This window comes from Centropristis striata, chromosome 14, assembly GCF_030273125.1.
Source record: "Centropristis striata isolate RG_2023a ecotype Rhode Island chromosome 14, C.striata_1.0, whole genome shotgun sequence".
Classification (NCBI taxonomy): Eukaryota; Metazoa; Chordata; class Actinopteri; order Perciformes; family Serranidae; genus Centropristis; species Centropristis striata.
In genome coordinates this window covers 9,761,990-9,781,796 of record NC_081530.1, presented here as the reverse complement: position 1 = coordinate 9,781,796, position 19,807 = coordinate 9,761,990, and the positions used below count along the sequence as shown (strand labels likewise).

Here is a 19,807-nt window from a genome sequence, read left to right as displayed (position 1 = left end):
TGATCACTGTGAGGCCTCTGTTCATTATTTATCATGTGGAAATGTCACAGTGTCAGCATGTGTCCACACTCACCCACACAGTTGTCACACAGGCTGCAGTGGGAAGTGCGTGGAGGGCGGAACATCTTGCAGGTGAAGCAGTACTTGAGCTTCACCACCTGCTGGTTGATGAGGACTTCCTTGGTGCGTGGTGGAGGCCGATAGCTGGTGTTCCCAGTGTTGTCTGCAGACAAGAGGGCAGGAAAGAGAAATTACATGACTAAATTCATTAGATTCACTAATAAGTTGACTTTCAGTGATAATGGTCTGGTCTTTTATTACTGGCACCTAAACACATTTAACATATACTATACTAACTTTAACTCCATGGCGAATCAGAAGATGAATAGAATATAAAACTTGTGAGTGACACACTATAAAATATCTACAACAAATACTAACCGTAGAATCAAAACGAATCAAATCGTTCTTACACTGTATCGATTCCAATCGGTTTGTAATAAACGTCTATCATTTTTTGATTGTATCGTAACCTGTGTACACTGTAAAAAAAACAACTGTTGTTATTTACGGTAAAAAACCAGCAGCTGTGGTTGCCAGAACTTTACCGTAATGTATACGGTGCAACTTTTTGTAATATTACGGTAAAATTATATTAGCACTGTTGATTTCACGTTTAAGAGATAATTTTTGGTACAAACATGGTACCAGTGTATTTTACAGTGGAGTAATGTATATCTTTTTTTAAACTGTACAATACTGTTTTGGCTGATATATACATTTTACGGTGTTTCATTGTTACTGAAACTGAATTAACCCATTTATCATTTTACGTCTTTTACTGTCATGGTTTAGCAGTTTTTCACCGTAAAATCTACAGACATTTTTTTTACAGTGTATCTAGATACGAATCAAATCTGTTATCACAGAGAGATGTGGAACCCTAATGGTAACACAATCAGACCTCTTCTCAGGACTGGATGAAAATGTACAGAGGAAGCTGTGTTGCACACATTAAAGCGCGGTTCACCAGGCTTCACTCTGCATTCACTTCTATGGGACACATTTCCAATAATAAGCTTCTCATAGAGTTCAAGCTGACTGAACTTTGACAAGAGAAAAATCACAAAGCTCTTCAACATCCTGACGGTTAGAGAGAGGGGGTGGGAAATATTGATCCTTGGATATATTACTTCACGGTAGAATAATACACGCTGTAGCTGCTTGGCTACACTGAGTGCAAAAACATTTACCTCAAGTTACACTCATTCTTATTGGTGCAAGCATGCACAATACCAGCACCCTGGACCTAGATCACCTGAACTGAATGCACTCATTATTAATGTTAATCACAGCTGTTTTTAACAACTTTTCCTGCTATGAAATGCCAAAATGTCTGCTGTCTAAAAGTTTTATATTGTGTCTCAATTCTTTATTACTTACTAATTGTATGCCGTATGTACTGCTGCTTTTCCACTCACGAGAAATCATGAGAAATCAATGTGCTTTACCGTATTAAACTGACAGGAAATGGCAGAAATCAACATTTGTCAATCAAACTGCTACTTTGAAATGTTGACTGAGGTGTTCCTGGATCAGTTTCACTTCCATCCACATTCTGGGAGAATAATAAACCAACTGCACACTCAACACGATGTTAATAGCTCACTTGAATTATTTGAGTACACTATAGTTAGTCACATTTCAGTATAAACACACTACTTGCTCAGAATTGGGACACAGCTGGGTGATTCTCATGAAGCCAGTCTAAGCTATGTCTGTGAAGATTATAAGGACATACTTTATTAAACTAAATATATTTCACTTATATTTAATAAACTTTATAAAAATAAATATACATTTGTTTCAAAATGTATATTTTAACAGAATATATGCTTTTAACAATGTATAAAGAACAAAATCTGAATGAAAATTGATGAGAAAAAATGGTTAAATGTTACGATAATGATAGAATTGTTTGCATTTAAAAAAATATGCGTATATTTTAATAAAAAATACATTTTGAACTCTCTGGTTCGGGGGGCGGGGGGTTGTTCTAAAAGGGGGAAAAATGGGTGAATTGTACCTTTTCTGATTGAATATGTATTATGTCCTGACAACCCAATAAAGATATATATGAAAAAATACATTTTGGTGATTCCCGCTAACCTTGAGCATATTTAAGCGCTTGCCAAAAAACCTTTCGTTGTTTTTTTATTTCTATTTAAAAATGTGTAATGATTTTTGTTGTTATACCAAAATACCAAATACCAAATACCAGATTTGACCAAATGTGACTTTAGGTTGTATATGTTACAAACGGTCAAAGAAAATATGTATTCAATGCTCTTGGACTTCTGCTATGAGCTGTACCATGTTTATGAGAATCACCCAGCTGTTTACGCTTGAATTTCTACAATTTCCCCATGCTTTGCCTTTCTAACCAACTTAAGACTAAAAGAACGCTGATTGAAATTATCCAAAGCTTTTCCGTAAAGATAAGATGTGTAGGTAAGTATTCAATACTTATGTCAGAGTCTCTGTTTCAGAAATAGCTGCAACAGCAGCAGTACAGTTGGATAATGTGAACATCTTACATCATCACTGCCTAAACTCTGGTCATGAGTAGGAGTTAACAAGGTGCACATGAGCCAGCTTTAGACACGAAGGTTATTACATTGATGCGTGCCATATTAAAAGCAAAAAAGATACTGCTGGCAAGTCTAAAAGCTGACAGTGAATATAACTGACGGAGTGCTTTGAACGGAGCTGTGGTGAAAATAGGACCAAACGGAGGGATAGAAAATCTTCCAGGCAAACTTCAGAAGTCAAAAGGACACATTTCTTCCACTGTAATTGCCCTAATGGCTGCCAAAGTGACAATCATTACAGCAAGTCATGGCTGATGACGCTTTTAAAGTTATATTTAGGTCTTTTAATGTGTCAAAGGATTCGTGCTTGTTAAATTGAACTGGCAACAGAATAACTGGTGACTTTTAATTAAAATGCACCTTATGTTTCAGTTAGAGCCTGACAGATTTATAGGTCGACCGATATTATCAGCCCATATTGGCCTAATCAAAGGACAATTAGTATTAGGGCTGGGCGATATGGACCAAAAGTCATATACCGATATATTTAGGCTGAATATCGATATACGACATATATCCTGAAATTTTTATCGCAAAGTGAGAGCAAATGTTCAGTCAAAGCCAAATATGACACAAGTTGTTTTATTGAAACCGTTTAAAGTGAACATAAATACTGTATAACAGGAGTACTTTTTTTTAAAATCAAAGCTCCATAAAGTGCACATTTAAATAAAAATAGCCTATGAAATAAAATAGGCCAATGTTTTTCTACAATAAATATATTTATATGAGAAAAGAATAACGAACATTACAAAAGAACTAAATATGACAAACCCTAGTAAGGGCAGCATTTATATATAGAAAGAGAGAAAAAATAATTTAACTTTATCGATATATGCGATACGGTCTAATTCCATATCACATTTAAAAATATATCGCCCAGCCCTAATTAGTATCGACTGATATTGACAAAAAAAAAAACATGCTTGTGGGTAATTCAGAAATTATTTTAGCCATGTATTTTATTTCTACTTATTATTCATTTTCTTATTGTTTATTGAGTGTTTTATTGATGGTTGACAACCACTTTAATTCTGCTGCAATATGGACACTACATGTAATACCCAACTTTTATTCATCTTATTTTATTTATATTCAGGGTTGTTTTATTTCAAAAAAGTAAGGTGTGTTGTCTGTTTTTTTATTTTTATTTTATTATTTTTAATCTCTGGTCTGGTTTCTTTTCTTATTTTGATTTTACTCTGTTGCTGCTAGACTGAATGTCCCTGACAACATTTTGTTGTTTACTGTTATGATCCGGCTCACAGACCACACAAAACTAAGGAAGCATATAGGGATTAAATGGAAAAATATAATTTATTTTAACAAAATGAATCCAACATGAAACAACATAACCAAATCTTTACTAAACTAAACCAAAGGAGCTGACAGAAAACATACTACTCGGTCAACTTAATATAATGGAAAACTAAACACAGAGAACTCAAACAAAGGTGATCAGCTCCTCCATGATGCCAAGGGAACAATAAGAGACCAAACCCCTCAGGAGGGCGGGTTTTAAAGGCGTGGAGACAGTGGCCAGCTGCCTCCAATCGGATCCAATCCAGCACCCTGAAACAACAGACAAACAAACAAACACACACACACACACCCACACCCGGGTGGGGCCTGGGGCCGTCACACCCCCCCCCATAAAGACAGGGTCCCAACCCTGGCCTGCTACAACCTGTAAACAATTTGCACAACTACATCATTTTTTACTAATAATCTTTACCCATACCAATGCATATATTTGAAATAACAATCACAAAAATTACATTCTTCCAAAATACAGATTCACCTTAACAGTTCTTCACTTGTCCACTATCATGTAGTTTCTATCCCATCTCAGCTACTGGTACCTTGAAGCAAATTTAAGAGAAAGACAGAAACATTCATAATGAAGACATGAAACTACTGGCATGGGGCTCTCGACAGGGCATCTGCCACTATGTTATCCTTTCCTTTAATGTGTTTTATCTCTAACGAATGCGACTGCAGAAACAGAGACCATCTTATCAGCCTTTGATTTGGACAGCGAAGTGAATTCAAGAATGTTAACGGATTGTGATCTGTATAAACCACCACCGGCCCTGAACCCACATAGACTTCAAATTGCTGTAATGACCAAATCAAAGCTAACGCTTCTTTTTCGACAACGGAATAGTTTAATTGATGTTTATTAAACTTCCTGGAGAAAAAGCTTACGGGTCTATCAACACCAAAATCATCCACCTGCAGCAATACCCCACCTGCGCCCACATTACTAGCATCAACCTGGATCTTAAAGGCTTTCTGCATGCAAGGGGCAGCCAGGACCGGAGCATCACAGAGGATCGTCTTAACATTTTCAAAAGCCTTTTGACATGAAGGAGACCAGATGTATTTTACATTTATTTTCAGCAAACCTGTCAAGGGTGCAACTACAGTGGAAAAATTTCTACAGAAGCCCCGGTAGAATCCAACCAAACCCAGAAATCTCATCAGTTCTTTTTTTGTAGCGGGTGGCGGATACTGTTCGATTGCCTGCACTTTCGCCTGCAGGGGACGCACTTCTCCATGCCCAACCTGCCGACCCAGGTACGTCACTGTCGCCCGAGCGAACTCACACTTCGCCAAGTTAACAGTTAAACATGCCTCAGCCAGACGGTCGAACAACAGTTTCACACGCTTCAGGTGGTCAGACCAAGTATCGGAATAAACAACGACGTCATCTAAATATACTGCACAGCCATCCAAATTACCAACAACTCGGTTCATCAAACGTTGGAAAGTTGCCGGCGCATTGCGCAAACCAAAAGGCATGACAGAATACGAGTACAGTCCACTTGGCGTAATAAACGCTGCTATCTCTCGTGCTCTTTGAGACAAAGGAACCTGCCAATAACCTTTCAATAGGTCAAATTTACTGATGAACTTGGCAGCACCAACCTGGTCAATACAATCATCCATGCGCGGCAACGGATAGGAATCGGGCTTCGTAACGCTGTTTACTTTTCTGAAATCAGAACAAAACCGAGGAGTGTTGTCGGATTTTGGCACAAGCAAGCATGGTGATGCCCAGCTAGATGATGATGGTTCAGCAATGCCATTTTTCAACATGTACTCTACCTCAGTGTCCAAGAACGTACGCCTCTCTGGGCTGACACGGTAAAAACGCTGTTTTATTGGCTTCGCGTCACCCACATCAATGTCATGTTCCAGCAAGTGAGTTCGAGACGGCACATCCCCAAACAAACTCGGATACCTACGAATCAGATCTACTAAGTCAGTGCGCCGTGACTCGGATAAATGACCAACAACACCATCCAAATTAGCCAGGACCTCAGAATTTTTCAGCCTACCTGTTAACAACGCCGAATCATGATTTGGCAAACCATCCTCACACAATGCTTCACTGCACGTTGGGAGTGTGTTACGAACACACACTGGATGCACAACATCCAACGGCACACTTTGCTCATTCACCAATTCACTGTGAGAGACAGACAGGGGAATGTTAGACAGGGACAATGCACACAACTCTGGATCCCCATTTTCATTTTTTACGTGCTCTGAAGAAGCTTCACGCCTGGCCACGGCACGCGTCACAGCGCACGCCGTGAACACCTCAGGAAACTGTTTTTCATTTTCATCTGGACCATGACTGCCTCGCGGCACCGGCACAATCAGTGGACGCGCTGGCTGATCAGCCCAGACACGGTCTCCAGCCACATCATTCCCCAGAATCACAGTAATACCTTCAACAGGCAACTCAGGACGGACCCCCATTGTGACTTCCCCGTCAAACAACTTACAACGTAACATAAGTTTATGTACAGGCACCGGAAAAATGGACATGCCCATGCCTAACACAGGTATGAAGCTTCCTGTGTCGGACGCTTCTGAAAAGGGCAGAGTGGAACCAAGCACAAATGAATCAAACGCCCCTGTGTCCCGCAATATCACCACCGGCACCTTCTCCTCGCTCCCAATCAGAGACACATGTCCCTCTGAAATGAATGGCCGATATGAACTCAAATCCGGTTTCGTCAAAACAACAGACGGCAACTCGTCACCCGGCTGGTCAGCCACCACTGTGCTGGAAACGGGTGCAGCTAACGCAGCTGGTTTAACGTGTTCCCCGTAACGCGAGTGCCGTGATTTACGCGCAGCGCAGTCCCTTTTCCAGTGACCCCTTTTATTACAGAAATGACAAACATCCTCAGACTCACGGACACTACGATCACCCCTCTGCCTCGGACCAAAACTTCCACCAGGACGCCCAGAGAACTGCAGCCCACCAACAAGGTCATTCCCCCTGCCAGCGCCAAACGCAGTACGCGGATTTCCACCGACGTTGTGGGTCAACAAATAATCATCCGCTAACGCAGCAGCCTCTGCAGCCGTTTTCACTTTCTGTTCACTTAAGTACATTGCAACTCGTTCCGGAACCGAATTTTTAAACTGTTCAAGCACCATCAAGTTACACAAACCATCAAAGTCTTTTACCTCAGCTGCTGAACACCAGCGGTTGAAGTGAGTTAACAAATCACGGGCAAACTCTAAGCATGATTTGTCCCCCCTTTTCCAGCTCCTAAATCGCTGTCGATAAGCCTCGGGGACCATTTCATAAGTTTTCAAAACTGCCGTTTTAACCTTAACATAATTACCGCTATCCTCTGTTGTCAACGAGGAAAAAGCCTCCTGCGCGCGTCCCGTTAATACGCACTGCAGCAAGACCGTGCGGTCCGCATCATCCCAGCCTCGTGCATCTGCAACTCGCTCAAACAACGTGAAAAAAATTTCAACCTCCCTCTCATTAAATCTCGGTACCAACCGTAAACTACTCACAATGTCCCCCGAGTGATCACCAGTCCGAGTCGACTCATTCATTGACACATCAGACAATTTTCCCTCCTTAAGCAGATTCAACTTCATAGCTTCCAAATCAAGTTTAGCTTTTTCTGTTTGCTGCCGTATTTGTTCCACAGCCACCGCTTTATCAAACTCTGCTCTCTGTCGCAATTTTTCCAATTCCAACTCTTTTCCCGTCTCTAGTTGCATCCGCAATCTCAGCAATTCCTTCTGCTGCTCAAAACTCAAGGCCAGCTCAGGGCCAGGCTCCGTGAGTGCGCCCTGCAACCCATCCGCCCCAGCCAGATTAGTTACAACCGGTGATTCCTGCAATGGTTTAAGAACATTTAACTCATACAAATTTGCCTTAATAATAGCCCGAACATTATCTTTTAATCTTTTGTCACCTACCGATATTACAAAATGCTCTGCTATTTTCAACAGCTGATCTCTGTTACATTGATCCAATAACGCCTCCGACGGAGCGCGCACAAAATCTTCCACTGATGCCATGATTTAACCACACCAGACAGTCTCCGGTAACAACAAAAAAGCACAACACTGACCCCACTCATGCGCAACCGAGGGCTACAAACCTCATAAAGTCGAGCGTCCCCTCTAACTGCCTAACCCGATCTACCTAACTCAACCCTAGTCTTCAGGGGGTACTCACGGCGGGTATTTACGCACTAAAAACCAGTAGTGTGGACAAAGGCGACCAGCACGCTGGCAACCCCGCCAACACTACGGACGTGCTCCCGAGACAACCGCTCCAACCACTTTCACCCCACATTACATGTACTGCACACGAATCCCAAAGAGGAACCGCGCTATGCCTACAGGGGAGTCATCTCAACAGGTGCATTATGCGCATAAAAACGGTCAGTGCTCACTTCTCCCTGTCCCGCGACTGTCTCACAAAATCGACAAAGGCAAAATCTGCACTACATCCTTTAATTCCCTGGACTACATAACCAAGAAAAATACTTAACCACATTCCAAATCCCAACATAAGCTTCCTAAACTGGACGCTAGAAAGGGAATCCCAAGGATGACGTCACTCCCTGGGGAAACCCATCAGTCCCGCCACTTCCCTGCCGGAACAAAGGAAACGCGTGAACTCCCAACAAAGCGCCACTACAAACAAACAACAACCACAAAAAACATATATCCCCATAACCAAACAATTAACACCACTTACAACCTATTCTCTTTTTAGACGAGCCCCCAATTTGTTATGATCCGGCTCACAGACCACACAAAACTAAGGAAGCATATAGGGATTAAATGGAAAAATATAATTTATTTTAACAAAATGAATCCAACATGAAACAACATAACCAAATCTTTACTAAACTAAACCAAAGGAGCTGACAGAAAACATACTACTCGGTCAACTTAATATAATGGAAAACTAAACACAGAGAACTCAAACAAAGGTGATCAGCTCCTCCATGATGCCAAGGGAACAATAAGAGACCAAACCCCTCAGGAGGGCGGGTTTTAAAGGCGTGGAGACAGTGGCCAGCTGCCTCCAATCGGATCCAATCCAGCACCCTGAAACAACAGACAAACAAACAAACACACACACACACACCCACACCCGGGTGGGGCCTGGGGCCGTCACATTACTTACAATGACAATAAAGTTTCTTATGTCCTATGTTATGTTATTATACTGAATTTATAATGTTGAATAATGCTAAATATTCTTTAATAAAGTTAATTGTAGGGCTGCAACTAACAAATTATTTTCATTATTGATTAATCTGTCGATTATTTAAACGATTAATCGATTAGTTGTCTGCTCAATAAAATGTGGAAAAATATCAATCAGTGTTTTCCAAACCACAAGATGACGTTCTCAAATCTCTTGTTTTTTCCACAAACCAAAGAGATATTCAGTTTATTGTCATAAAGGAACAAAGAAACCAGAAATATTCACATTGAAGAAGCTGAAATCAGAGAATTTGGACGTACCAATTATTCTATTATCAAAATAGTTGACGATTAATTTAATGTTCGATGAATTGAATAATTGTTTTAGCTCTAGTTAATTGTTTAAGAAAGCAGCCTTCTGAGTAGCTTTTCAGAGTCATATCAATGCACAATCCATATAGAAAAAGTTTATTTCAATTCCTGCTCAAAAACTCACTATAATCAGTCACCATGTAGTGAATTTTTCTGGCATTGAAATCAATATCCGTCTCAAAAATCCCACATTGATCAGCTCTAGTTTCAGTTTCAGAGTAAAATAGCCGACACTAGCAGAACAATGCTTTCAGTCTCAACTGTGAATTGTGCTCTGAAGCAAAATAAACTGTGTGAAGCTCTTATGACAGTGACAAAAATAGTATGTCCTTGAAGTTTGACATAAATGATGCCACTAAGAGGAGGGTAACTTATACAGATATGAGCTGAGCTTAAGCAGTTAGAGTCCAGTTGTATTCACTTTAGAACACAAAGGACACATGGAGACTTTTAGTGCCTTAAACTGGAGGAAAACGTTGAACACTTATAGGATATCAAAGTCAAAAGCACTTGACACAACCATATGGGTGATTCTCATGAACATGGTACAGCTCATAGCAAAAATCCAAGAGCATTGAATACATATTTTCTGACCCTTTATAACATATACAATCTAAAGTCACCGTTTAATATGAATTTATAATCTATTTAAAACATTTTAAGGTATTTTCTGACATTAGAGACACTGTGAGCAAAATTCATTACAGTAACACATATTTAAATAAAAAAATATATATTTTTTTTTTTTGGCAAGCACTTAAATATGCTCAAGGGTAGCTGGTATCACCAACATGTATTTTATTAAAATATACACATATTTTAATGCAAACGATTCTATCATAACATACCATAACATTTAACCGTTTTTTTCTCATCAATTTTCATTCAGATTTTGTTCTTTATACATTGTTAAAAACCATTATATTTGATTATATTCTGTTAACTTATACATTTTTAAACAAATGTATATTTATTTTTATAAAGTTTATTAAATATTTATTGTATATTAATGTGGGGAAACTGTGACATTTTTATCTGGACGCATTACGGTAATTAATTTGTGAATCAAAAATATGTTTAAAAATATACAAAATATTATTTTAACACAAAACAATGAATTGTGCCTCATTACGGCTATACTGTTCATTCATATAAAAGTGAAATATATTTAGTTTAATAAAGTATATCCTTATAATATTCACAGACATAGCTTAGACTGGCTTCATGAGAATCACCCAGCTGTGTCCCATTTCTGAGCAAGTAGTGTGTTTATACTGAAATGTGACTAACTAAAGTGTACTCAAATAATTCAAGTGAGCTATTAACATCGTGTTGAGTGTGCAGTTGGTTTATTATTCTCCCAGAATGTGGATGGAAGTGAAACTGATCCAGGAACACCTCAGTCAACATTTCAAAGTAGCAGTTTGATCGACAAATGTTGATTTCTGCCATTTCCTGTCAGTTTAATATGGTAAAGCACATTGATTGATTAGTCATTGATAGTCATGACTCTTACCTATCTGCTTTTCAATGTCTGCAGCCTCGTCTGGTGTGGCTCTGGGCAGGATGCCGGGGTCGGTGAGGCTGGTCTGGAGCAGGGTGATGACCACAAACACAAAGAGGCCTCCTCCGATAAAAGGTATGCAGCTGGTCAGGTGTTTGACCAGGAAGGGACAGCTGTGATAAGGGGCAGCCACAGACACAGAGAGGATTAATTACTAAGACATGGGGACCAAATCAAAGCCTAGGAAAGAAAAGAGACAAAGCCCTATCTCATATAACTGAGCCTACTTTTTCACCCACAAGGGGATGTAGTTTTAATTAACATTCAGTGGCTTTAATCACCATCTGAAATCCACAGAGACGGAACACACTTTCCACTACAAAGACAGAAATAATGCCTCTGTGACATTCAAGCACTATTTCTTATATTACATATCATGTCTTTAGAGCCCGGCTCATTTATTGATCAGCTAATTTCATTGGCCATATTGTCTTATCATAAACAACTTAGTATTGTCCAATATGCTGCAACAATACAACTTTTTAAAAGAACATAACATGCAGAAAACTATGCCTGAAGTTATTTAAAAATGCTTATAGCCATATAACTTTTACATATTCTTTACTGAAATGACTGGTACTGAACATACAGTTGTGATGTTTTTTTAGCAATTCATTCTATTTGTTTTACGAAATCATTTTTTTTTTCTAAAACTGGTTGGCAATATAATACATTGTATGTGTGTTGTATAATAATTAGGGGTGTCACAATTTTAATTATAATTTAAAAATTGATGGAAAAGATCAATCATATGGCCAACATATGGTACATTCCAGTAAAAATGTGGCAGTACTGACTTAATACCAGTGTTAAATTAATAAGCTCAGCTCAGGTTGCCTCACTATTTGGAAGTGTCCATTCTTGTGCAAGGCAACATCAGGCTTGACTTAATAATAAATCAAGCACTGGTGACTTGGTGTAAACACTTAAAACATGAAATCCCATTATAAGTCAAAATAAAATGTGACTTGGGCAATTTTTTGAACATGCCTTTGTGACTTAAGCAAGATATGGTAACACTTCATTTTGAAGGTGTCTACATAAGAGTGACATGAGCGTGTCATAAACATGACATGGGATGTGTCATAAACATTAATGACACATTGAAGTAACATTAATGCTCATGATACTTGTCATGTCATGTTTATGATGTAACTCTTATGTAGACACCTTCAAAATAAAGTGTTACCATATCTTGCTTAAGTCACAAAGGCATGTTCAAAAAAATGCCTAAGTCATTTAGTTCTCTTAAGTTACATAATTTACACATTGTTAATACTATACCAATAGCCATCCTTTGTTACATCCTTTTTGAGTGAAATGATCAATATATGTCATATGTTACACTTTTGGTGAAGTTTTCTGTGTTTCCTGCAAAACTTATTATAACGATTATTTTAACAGGGTGACGATGAACTCACTCAAATATAAAGAATAATCCACTTGTGATGAGGATGAGGCCCAGGGTGAGGGGCAGGACCCCGCTCTGCCGGGCCACTATGATCCGTCCATCGCAGTAGAAGCGGTTCTTCCCAGGGAAAACTTCCCACTTTCTCCTGGGTCTCTTGGGCTCTTCGGTCCTGTCACCGCCGTTCCCATGGTGAGGTGGAGGGGTCGGGGTTGGCGTCGGAAGTGCCTGGGGGTCGATTTGTTGATACTCGCAGTTTTTCATGGTTTATTATGAAGTTTGGGTGCGCTGTCCCAATTCGAAGAACCGGGGCATCTGGCCAGCGGTGGACAGCATCACCGACGCCCGTAAAGGAGGCAGCTGGAAGGAGTAAATGGAGAAACCAAGCTAATCCTCTACTATCAGCATCCAGGTGAAAATAACCGAAAAAGCGCATCCATGCATGGATGAAATTTTGATTTCAGAGGTGGGGGGGACACAAGTATCTTTAATAAAACTCAAACTCTTTCAGTTCACTGTGTTTTCTAGTAGTTCTTCTAGTTTTCTATTGTTACTTTTAAGTTTACTGTTCCCTTTTTTGGTTTGGCCTAACAATCATCAATTTTTATGATACGGTTATAGAGGAAAAAACTTAGTTTCACAATTATCATGAGTATGGATGTATAAAATCACATTTGTAATCGGAGGCTGACGTCACCCAGGCAGAACAAACGGCCAACATGTTAACAACAATTTACAGCGGCAGATTAGCAGGAACTCCTGTCTCCTGGGCAACCAGCAGACAGGTGGGCAAGTGTTTACAACCTGATGGAGGGACAGTGGGGACGGCCAATCACACAAGGAACGGCAGAGCCAATCAGGAGCTTGTGGGCGGGGCTAAACTAAGGGGAACAGGCTTCAGCTAGCGGCCGTTTACCGCTTGGTCCTAGTGCAGGGGGAGGCAGCCTGCGGTTCTGGGGCCACATGAGGCTCTTCAGGCCGTCAGCGGTGGCTCCCTGTGGCTCGGACAAAAAGTTATACCAAATGAAATTTCTTTTCTATTCTCTTTACAATTTGATTTTCATTGACTGTTGGTGAAGGCCTAAGGTAATTTGTTTTGTGGTTATATACGGCATTACATTTGATGTTATTTTTACATTTTAGTCAACTAAAATAGCACCATAGAGCAGTAAAGTCTACGGCTCGGCATCTTAACCTCTGAATTTTGCCAACATCAAGCCTAGTTTTGAGTTTCTCCTTCAACTCCAAACCTCCTGAGATATGTTCGGTGTCAAGCCTCTCAACTTCCTGGCTGCATTCTGACAAAATCATACTAACAAATGCCCATTCTTTTTTATTGTTTATTGTTAAAAGGATCCCCATTAGCTGTCAACAAAATGGGATGAGCTAGTCTTCCTGGGGTCCCAAAAAAAAAATCACTTAATGATAATGTAACAACAATGAATCACTGTAGACATTATTAAAAATCATCAGAAATTATTCAAATAAGTTATTAAATTCACAAGTATTACATTCATTATTACATTCGTTCCCTACTCACGAATTTAAATAGTGCATTCTCAAATGCACAATTTAACAAACTTGAAAGATCTTTTGCTATTCAGCTGACGTACATTCAGTACATCATGACCTATTAGTATTATGGATAGGTTCACTTAGACTTAGTAGGCTGTTTCATCTTCATAGAAAGGCTCAAAATAAGCTATGCAGCTCCGTAATGATATGTTTCTCTTTTTTTGGCCAACAGTGGCTCTTTAGTTAGTAAAGGTTGCCTACCCCTTGGTTAGTGCCTGACGCTTCTCATTTGGACGGTAAAAACTGCAGGGGACAAAAACGGCCTTTTGAAAAAGTGCAGGGGACATGTCCCCTGTGTCCCCCCCAAAAATTACGTCCGTGCATCCCTGGTACTTCCCATGCCTACTTACTTATTCCTCTTTACGTCTGGCTGCAGAAAGTCTTCAGGCGTTGACCCGCTGCTCATCATTAGCTTGTTAGCTGACTAGCCGCTCAGCCAGCTGCGGACTGTTTAACATCAGTAAACCAAACACCCTTTTACCACCGCTAGCTCGTTAGCCTGCTCGTCTTGTAAATATGTCGCAAACCATACTGCTAATCTCCAGAGTCCCCATATGCATGAATTAAGAAGAGCGCTAAAACTTAGTAATATTTGATTAATATTACTCTACTACAAATATTCCCGACACATTCGTGACTAGTCTTGGTTAGCTCCGCTGCCATAAAACGAGTCGTCCGCTCACAAACTAGCGGTTGTCAAGTTAACGCAAGGACAGTATGTACTTCCGGCTTATTTCAAAATAAATCTCCTGATAATGCACCTCCAACAATTGGGGGCTGGCACAAAGTGATATTTGACTTTTTACCAATGGAATATCTAACACAGAGATTTAAATGTAAGATGGATGACTTTTTAAAGATCTGGGCACCCTTCTATAAATATGCTGGTAAAAGACGCACAACTATTGTATAAAAGGGATGATTGATGACAACGAGGGAAATTGGCTAACTGATGTTTTTGGGTTATAAGGCAGGACATTCATTTACTTATAATTATTATTATCAATTGTCCTCTCAAAATGGAAACTAAGATTATTGTAAAAAATATATATATATATATTTTTTATTTTTTACCACTCTTCACTTCTTTTCAGGTGTGTATTTGCTACATCACTGTCAATTGTAATGGGACAGAGCATTTTTATTGTATTATCTGTACTACATAATAATAATAATAATAATAATAATAATAATAAGTTGTTTGTTGTTTTTGTCTATGTTGGAAAATGCAATAAAGATATTACTCAAAATAAATCTCCTATTAAAACCTTGCATTTTAGGTATGACAATGATGATAGTAACGAAACTCCTACAAAAGGAATGGCTAATACGTCTCACACCGTTCTTATTATTACTTCCCCTCATAAATATCAAATGTCTCCGGATTGTCAATATCCGGTAAATCAACTGTACAATATCCGGTAAACCAACCGCCGCTGTGGGTAGCTTGACGCAGGGTCGGAATTATCAACAACAGAGGTGTAATGCTGAGTCCTGTCTGCCTGCAGAAAAATTGCCTTGTGTGAGCGCGCACGACTGAAGCTGCTGTAAAGATGGTCGGTAGGTACCTTATATTCAGTCTATGGGTACTCTGAAAATGAAAGAGGGGGATTAAAGTCTTCTTTTGTCGTGCTCATCCATGATGATAACTGATCTGAGGTGTATGAATGTTGAGCCATCAATATTTTATTGGAATCAGTAAAATTGCATTTCCATTTAGTCTGAAATTTGCAAGGTGCTGGTGATATGTAGGCTACAGGTGATTAATTTGTTAGTAGCTTTTTTGTGTGTTTTTTGACTCCTTTTCATTCTGCCGGTATAAACAACTTAAAAATATTTAACATGACGTGTTGGTATCATTGTTTTCAGTACAACCTCATGACCTGATTATTTTTTTCATTTTGACTTACTGGATCAACATTTTGAACACAAAAAACACAAAAAAAATTACAAAAAACACACATAAAACACAAAAAAACCCACACAAAATTACAAAAAACACACACCAAAAACATAAAACTTTTTTTTTTTTTTTTTTACAAAAAACACAAAAACACACAAAGAAATTAAAAAGAACACAGATGAAAACAAAGAAATTACAAAACACACACACAAAACTGTAAACATAAAAGATTGCATTAAAAATGCTGAATGCACACTGCAAAATTAGAAAAATCTCTGCAAAAAAAGGAAAATCATGTAGCCTACATATTGTCAGCACATTGCAAATTTCAGACTAAATGGAAATTCAATTTTACTGATTCTAATAAAATATTGATGAAAAATTGGTGAAAAACTGCTAAACCATAACAGTAAAAGACAGTAAAATGATAAATAAGTTAATTCAGTTTCAATTAAATAATAATGCAATAAAAAAACAAGAGTAAATACCGATAATAAAAAAGACAAAGATAAACAAAATCAAAAAGAGGTTTAAAATGACTTTAAATTAAATAAGGTAAAATATTGCTAATACAATGAGATAATATATATTTAAATAATGTCTATAAACCCCTCTTATTCAAACCCTTGGCTGAATAAGAGGGCTTTAGTTTATAAATGTCATCACTTCATCAGTTCTCAGACCCTCAGACAGACTGCTGCAGCAGCTGGGAGCCTCACCAAAGCTTTTTAGTCCTGCACTTTGAAATAGGAATGGTGCCAGAGGATCTGAGGCGCCGTACTAGTTCATACAGTGAGCGTTTGAGACGTACAGTATATGCTGCTGCAAGACCATGAAGTCCTTTAGCAAGACTAGGTCAAAATATGGCTGACTTCGTTTGGTCAATGTGATTCAATGTGTTACAGCAGGGATTCCCAAAGTGTGGTGCGTGGACCCCTGGGGGTGCGCGAGCTGCCGCTAGGGGTTGCGCAAGATGAAAAATGTAATGGCGGTCTGATAATTACACAATTACATTTTTTCCCCCACACAATCAAGAAGTGTAAATAAACATTTCCTTTGTAAAATGTTAAATCAAAAACTGTAATATTCATTTATAAAGAAATGCAGGCTATTCAAAATGCACTTCATCTTAAAATGAAGCGTAGAAGTTTTCTTCTTCCATTTTTCCAACCTGTGTTATGATGACGGGTTGTGTAACCTCCACGGTCTTTTAAACTTGCTGCAATTTTTGTTCAACGCGGCTCAAAATATTATAACATTTTCCCCAACTTATGTGCTTTCTGCCTCTGATCCTGAGCCTGTCATCATCCTCTTTGCTCTTAAAAGTGGAAGCTTGCGCATAACTTTGTTGCATTATATTGAAACTGTGTTACAGTGTTTCAGATTAATTCAAATGCGAGACCGCATTATTGTGATGGTGATTATTTAATTATATGTTTGTTTCCATTTGAGCATGATTAAACATGCCGCCTTTAATATGGCTATAAAAAACCTTATTGCGTGTTGGTTTTTTTGAAGGTGTGGGGGATTGGGGGTGCGTCAACACGGTTGGGACAAAGAAGGGGGTGCGCGGCTAAAAACGTTTGGGAACCGCTGAGTTACAGGAATAGTTAATAGTCGTGTCTATGAGGTGAATATTTTGGATATGAGTAGTTAGTATCCTTTTTTTCTCTGTAATTTAAACAAGTATTATAATAAACCCCAAATCTGTCACTACGGGGAGACGGAGCCCCTGAATCAGCTCTAACTGATTAATGATTAATAATTAATTTAGGAGGGGGCAGTAACTAACTGCAGTAACTACACAAAGGGTAAAACTGAGAAAAACTGCTTTAAAGCTTTTAATGTTTTTTAACTGGCCAGCCAAATTGGTTGTAGGTAAGTGATATGACACTTATTTCAACATGTATTGATGATGTAATTTTTATGCTAAAAAATCATGATGGTTTTTTTTAACCTTTGACCCCAAAAACGTAGTACTGCACTCTGGTTTTGCTGTAAAATATTCTAATAGTAATGATAAACAGAGTGCAGTAACTACAAAGTTGTTGTCTTCTTTCAGCTTTTATATTTTGTTTTCAGTGAATAAACATTTTCAAACTGATTTTGTTAAAAGTGTATTTAAAAGTGTTTAACAACTCTATTCAAAGAGTTGCATATTTTAGACTTAATATTATAAATAAATCTTATATTTTAGTCCTAATATCATTTATCTCACTTTTTTTTTACTTCATCACTATCTAGATAATGATTTCCCTTTCAAATAAACGTACAGCTCACTTTAGCTTACTTTAGACTTCATATACGAAAGCTAGAAAAATGTGTAATTAACATTTTAATCTTATATTTCATAACTAGAAAAAACCTTGATGACAATATTTGCCTCTGACAGCTGGTAGAAGACATCTGGCTTTCCGGTACTTTCTGAGGCTTTCATTAGCTCCATATTTCATACATTCATAACAAAATCAACATCAACATGTTTTAATTAATACATACTATATCAGGGGGAGGCAGCCTGAGGCTCTTCAGGCCATCAGTGGCTCCCTGTGGCTGTGACAAATAACAATTAAAATGTATGTAAATTCCTTTTTTTTATCATTGGTTTTAGCGCAGAGTAATTTGTATTCTTCAATTGTAAAAAAAGTTGCAACTTATATATAGCATTAAAAAGTAAACTAAAATGTATATCACAGCTAACAACAGCTCACGGTCTGGAGCCTTAACCTCTAGATTTTGCCAACTTCAGTTCTAGTTGAATCTCATTCCTGAGAAATTTCTTTTGTGTCCAGCCTCTCATTTGCAGGTGGGTCCTTGCAATCGGACAAAATCATATTAATAAATGCTCATTATGACCTATTTGTAATGTTTGTAGGCTAATTCAGACTTAGAAAGCTGTTTTATCTTCATGTAGGGCTCAAAATTAGTGGCTCCATTAATTTTTTTCCTTTATTTTGGCCAACAATGGCTCTTCCAAATGGTAAATGGACTTTACTTATGTAGCGCTTTTATCCAAAGCACTTTACACTGCAGACTGCGCTCATTCACCCGTTCACACACACATTCCCATTCATACTGGTGGCAGAGGCTACTTTGACATGTAGGCTGCCATGATCAGGGATCAAACCACCAAACTTTCGATCAGTGGGCGACCACTCTACCAACTGAGCCACAGTCTCCCGCCTGTTAGTAAAAGTTGCCAACCCCTGTTCTATTTCATAACCAATGTTGTAGCTATTTTATTTGAAACCATGCTGTGAACAGCTTCATCAGGATGGAGAACAAATTGTGTTTGCTGTACAGATCAGCTGGTGACAGGGTCAACTATAACACAATTCCTCCAATTAGAAACAAGCTAGAGCGATGACATATTATAGTGGGCTTTGGTTCATATTAAAGTGGGTATGAAAAACAATAGACACTACCAGGCCAGCTAATGCTAACAAGTCAACTGGCTAACACACTATTTCCACTTTTCAGTCGTATTTTTAAACATTTTTTATATTATTTCAGTTATGGGAGCCTATAAATATGACCCTAACAAAATCTGTTGAATTCATAATGATGTCATCAGGGTTATGTCTGCTTTGGCTTGGAAAATATAGATTTTTTTTTTTACAGAACTAATGGCATGAAGGGTTGATTAAAAGATGCTTCAAAAGTTGCATCATGGGAATAGTTCGACTCTTCCACACGGAGCTCATTTACTCATATTAAATCTGTTATAAAGTTGTGACATGAGATTGAAAAATAAAATGAAGCCAAAATGAGCCCACAATGCTCTAGATACACTGTAATGTGCTGTTGTGACCAGAAGAGGGTGCCACACACATACTGTA

The 19,807-nt window shown here is 38.5% G+C and overlaps 1 protein-coding gene across 2 annotated transcripts in view; it reads right to left on the bottom strand.

Moving 5' to 3' along the window:
- The window catches only part of zdhhc18b (zinc finger DHHC-type palmitoyltransferase 18b), a 28,414-nt gene extending 13,665 nt beyond the window's left edge, over positions 1-14,749 (bottom strand). The window contains exons 1-4 of one of the 2 annotated variants that reach the window (XM_059349957.1): positions 14,416-14,749; positions 12,504-12,850; positions 11,035-11,195; positions 74-223 (exon numbers count right to left, since the gene is read on the bottom strand). In XM_059349957.1, coding sequence (XP_059205940.1) covers positions 74-223; positions 11,035-11,195; positions 12,504-12,754 — 562 coding nt within the window. In that variant the 5' untranslated portion in view covers positions 12,755-12,850; positions 14,416-14,749. The other variant, XM_059349958.1, reaches the window with a different exon arrangement.
- Positions 14,750-19,807: the final 5,058 nt, after the last annotated feature.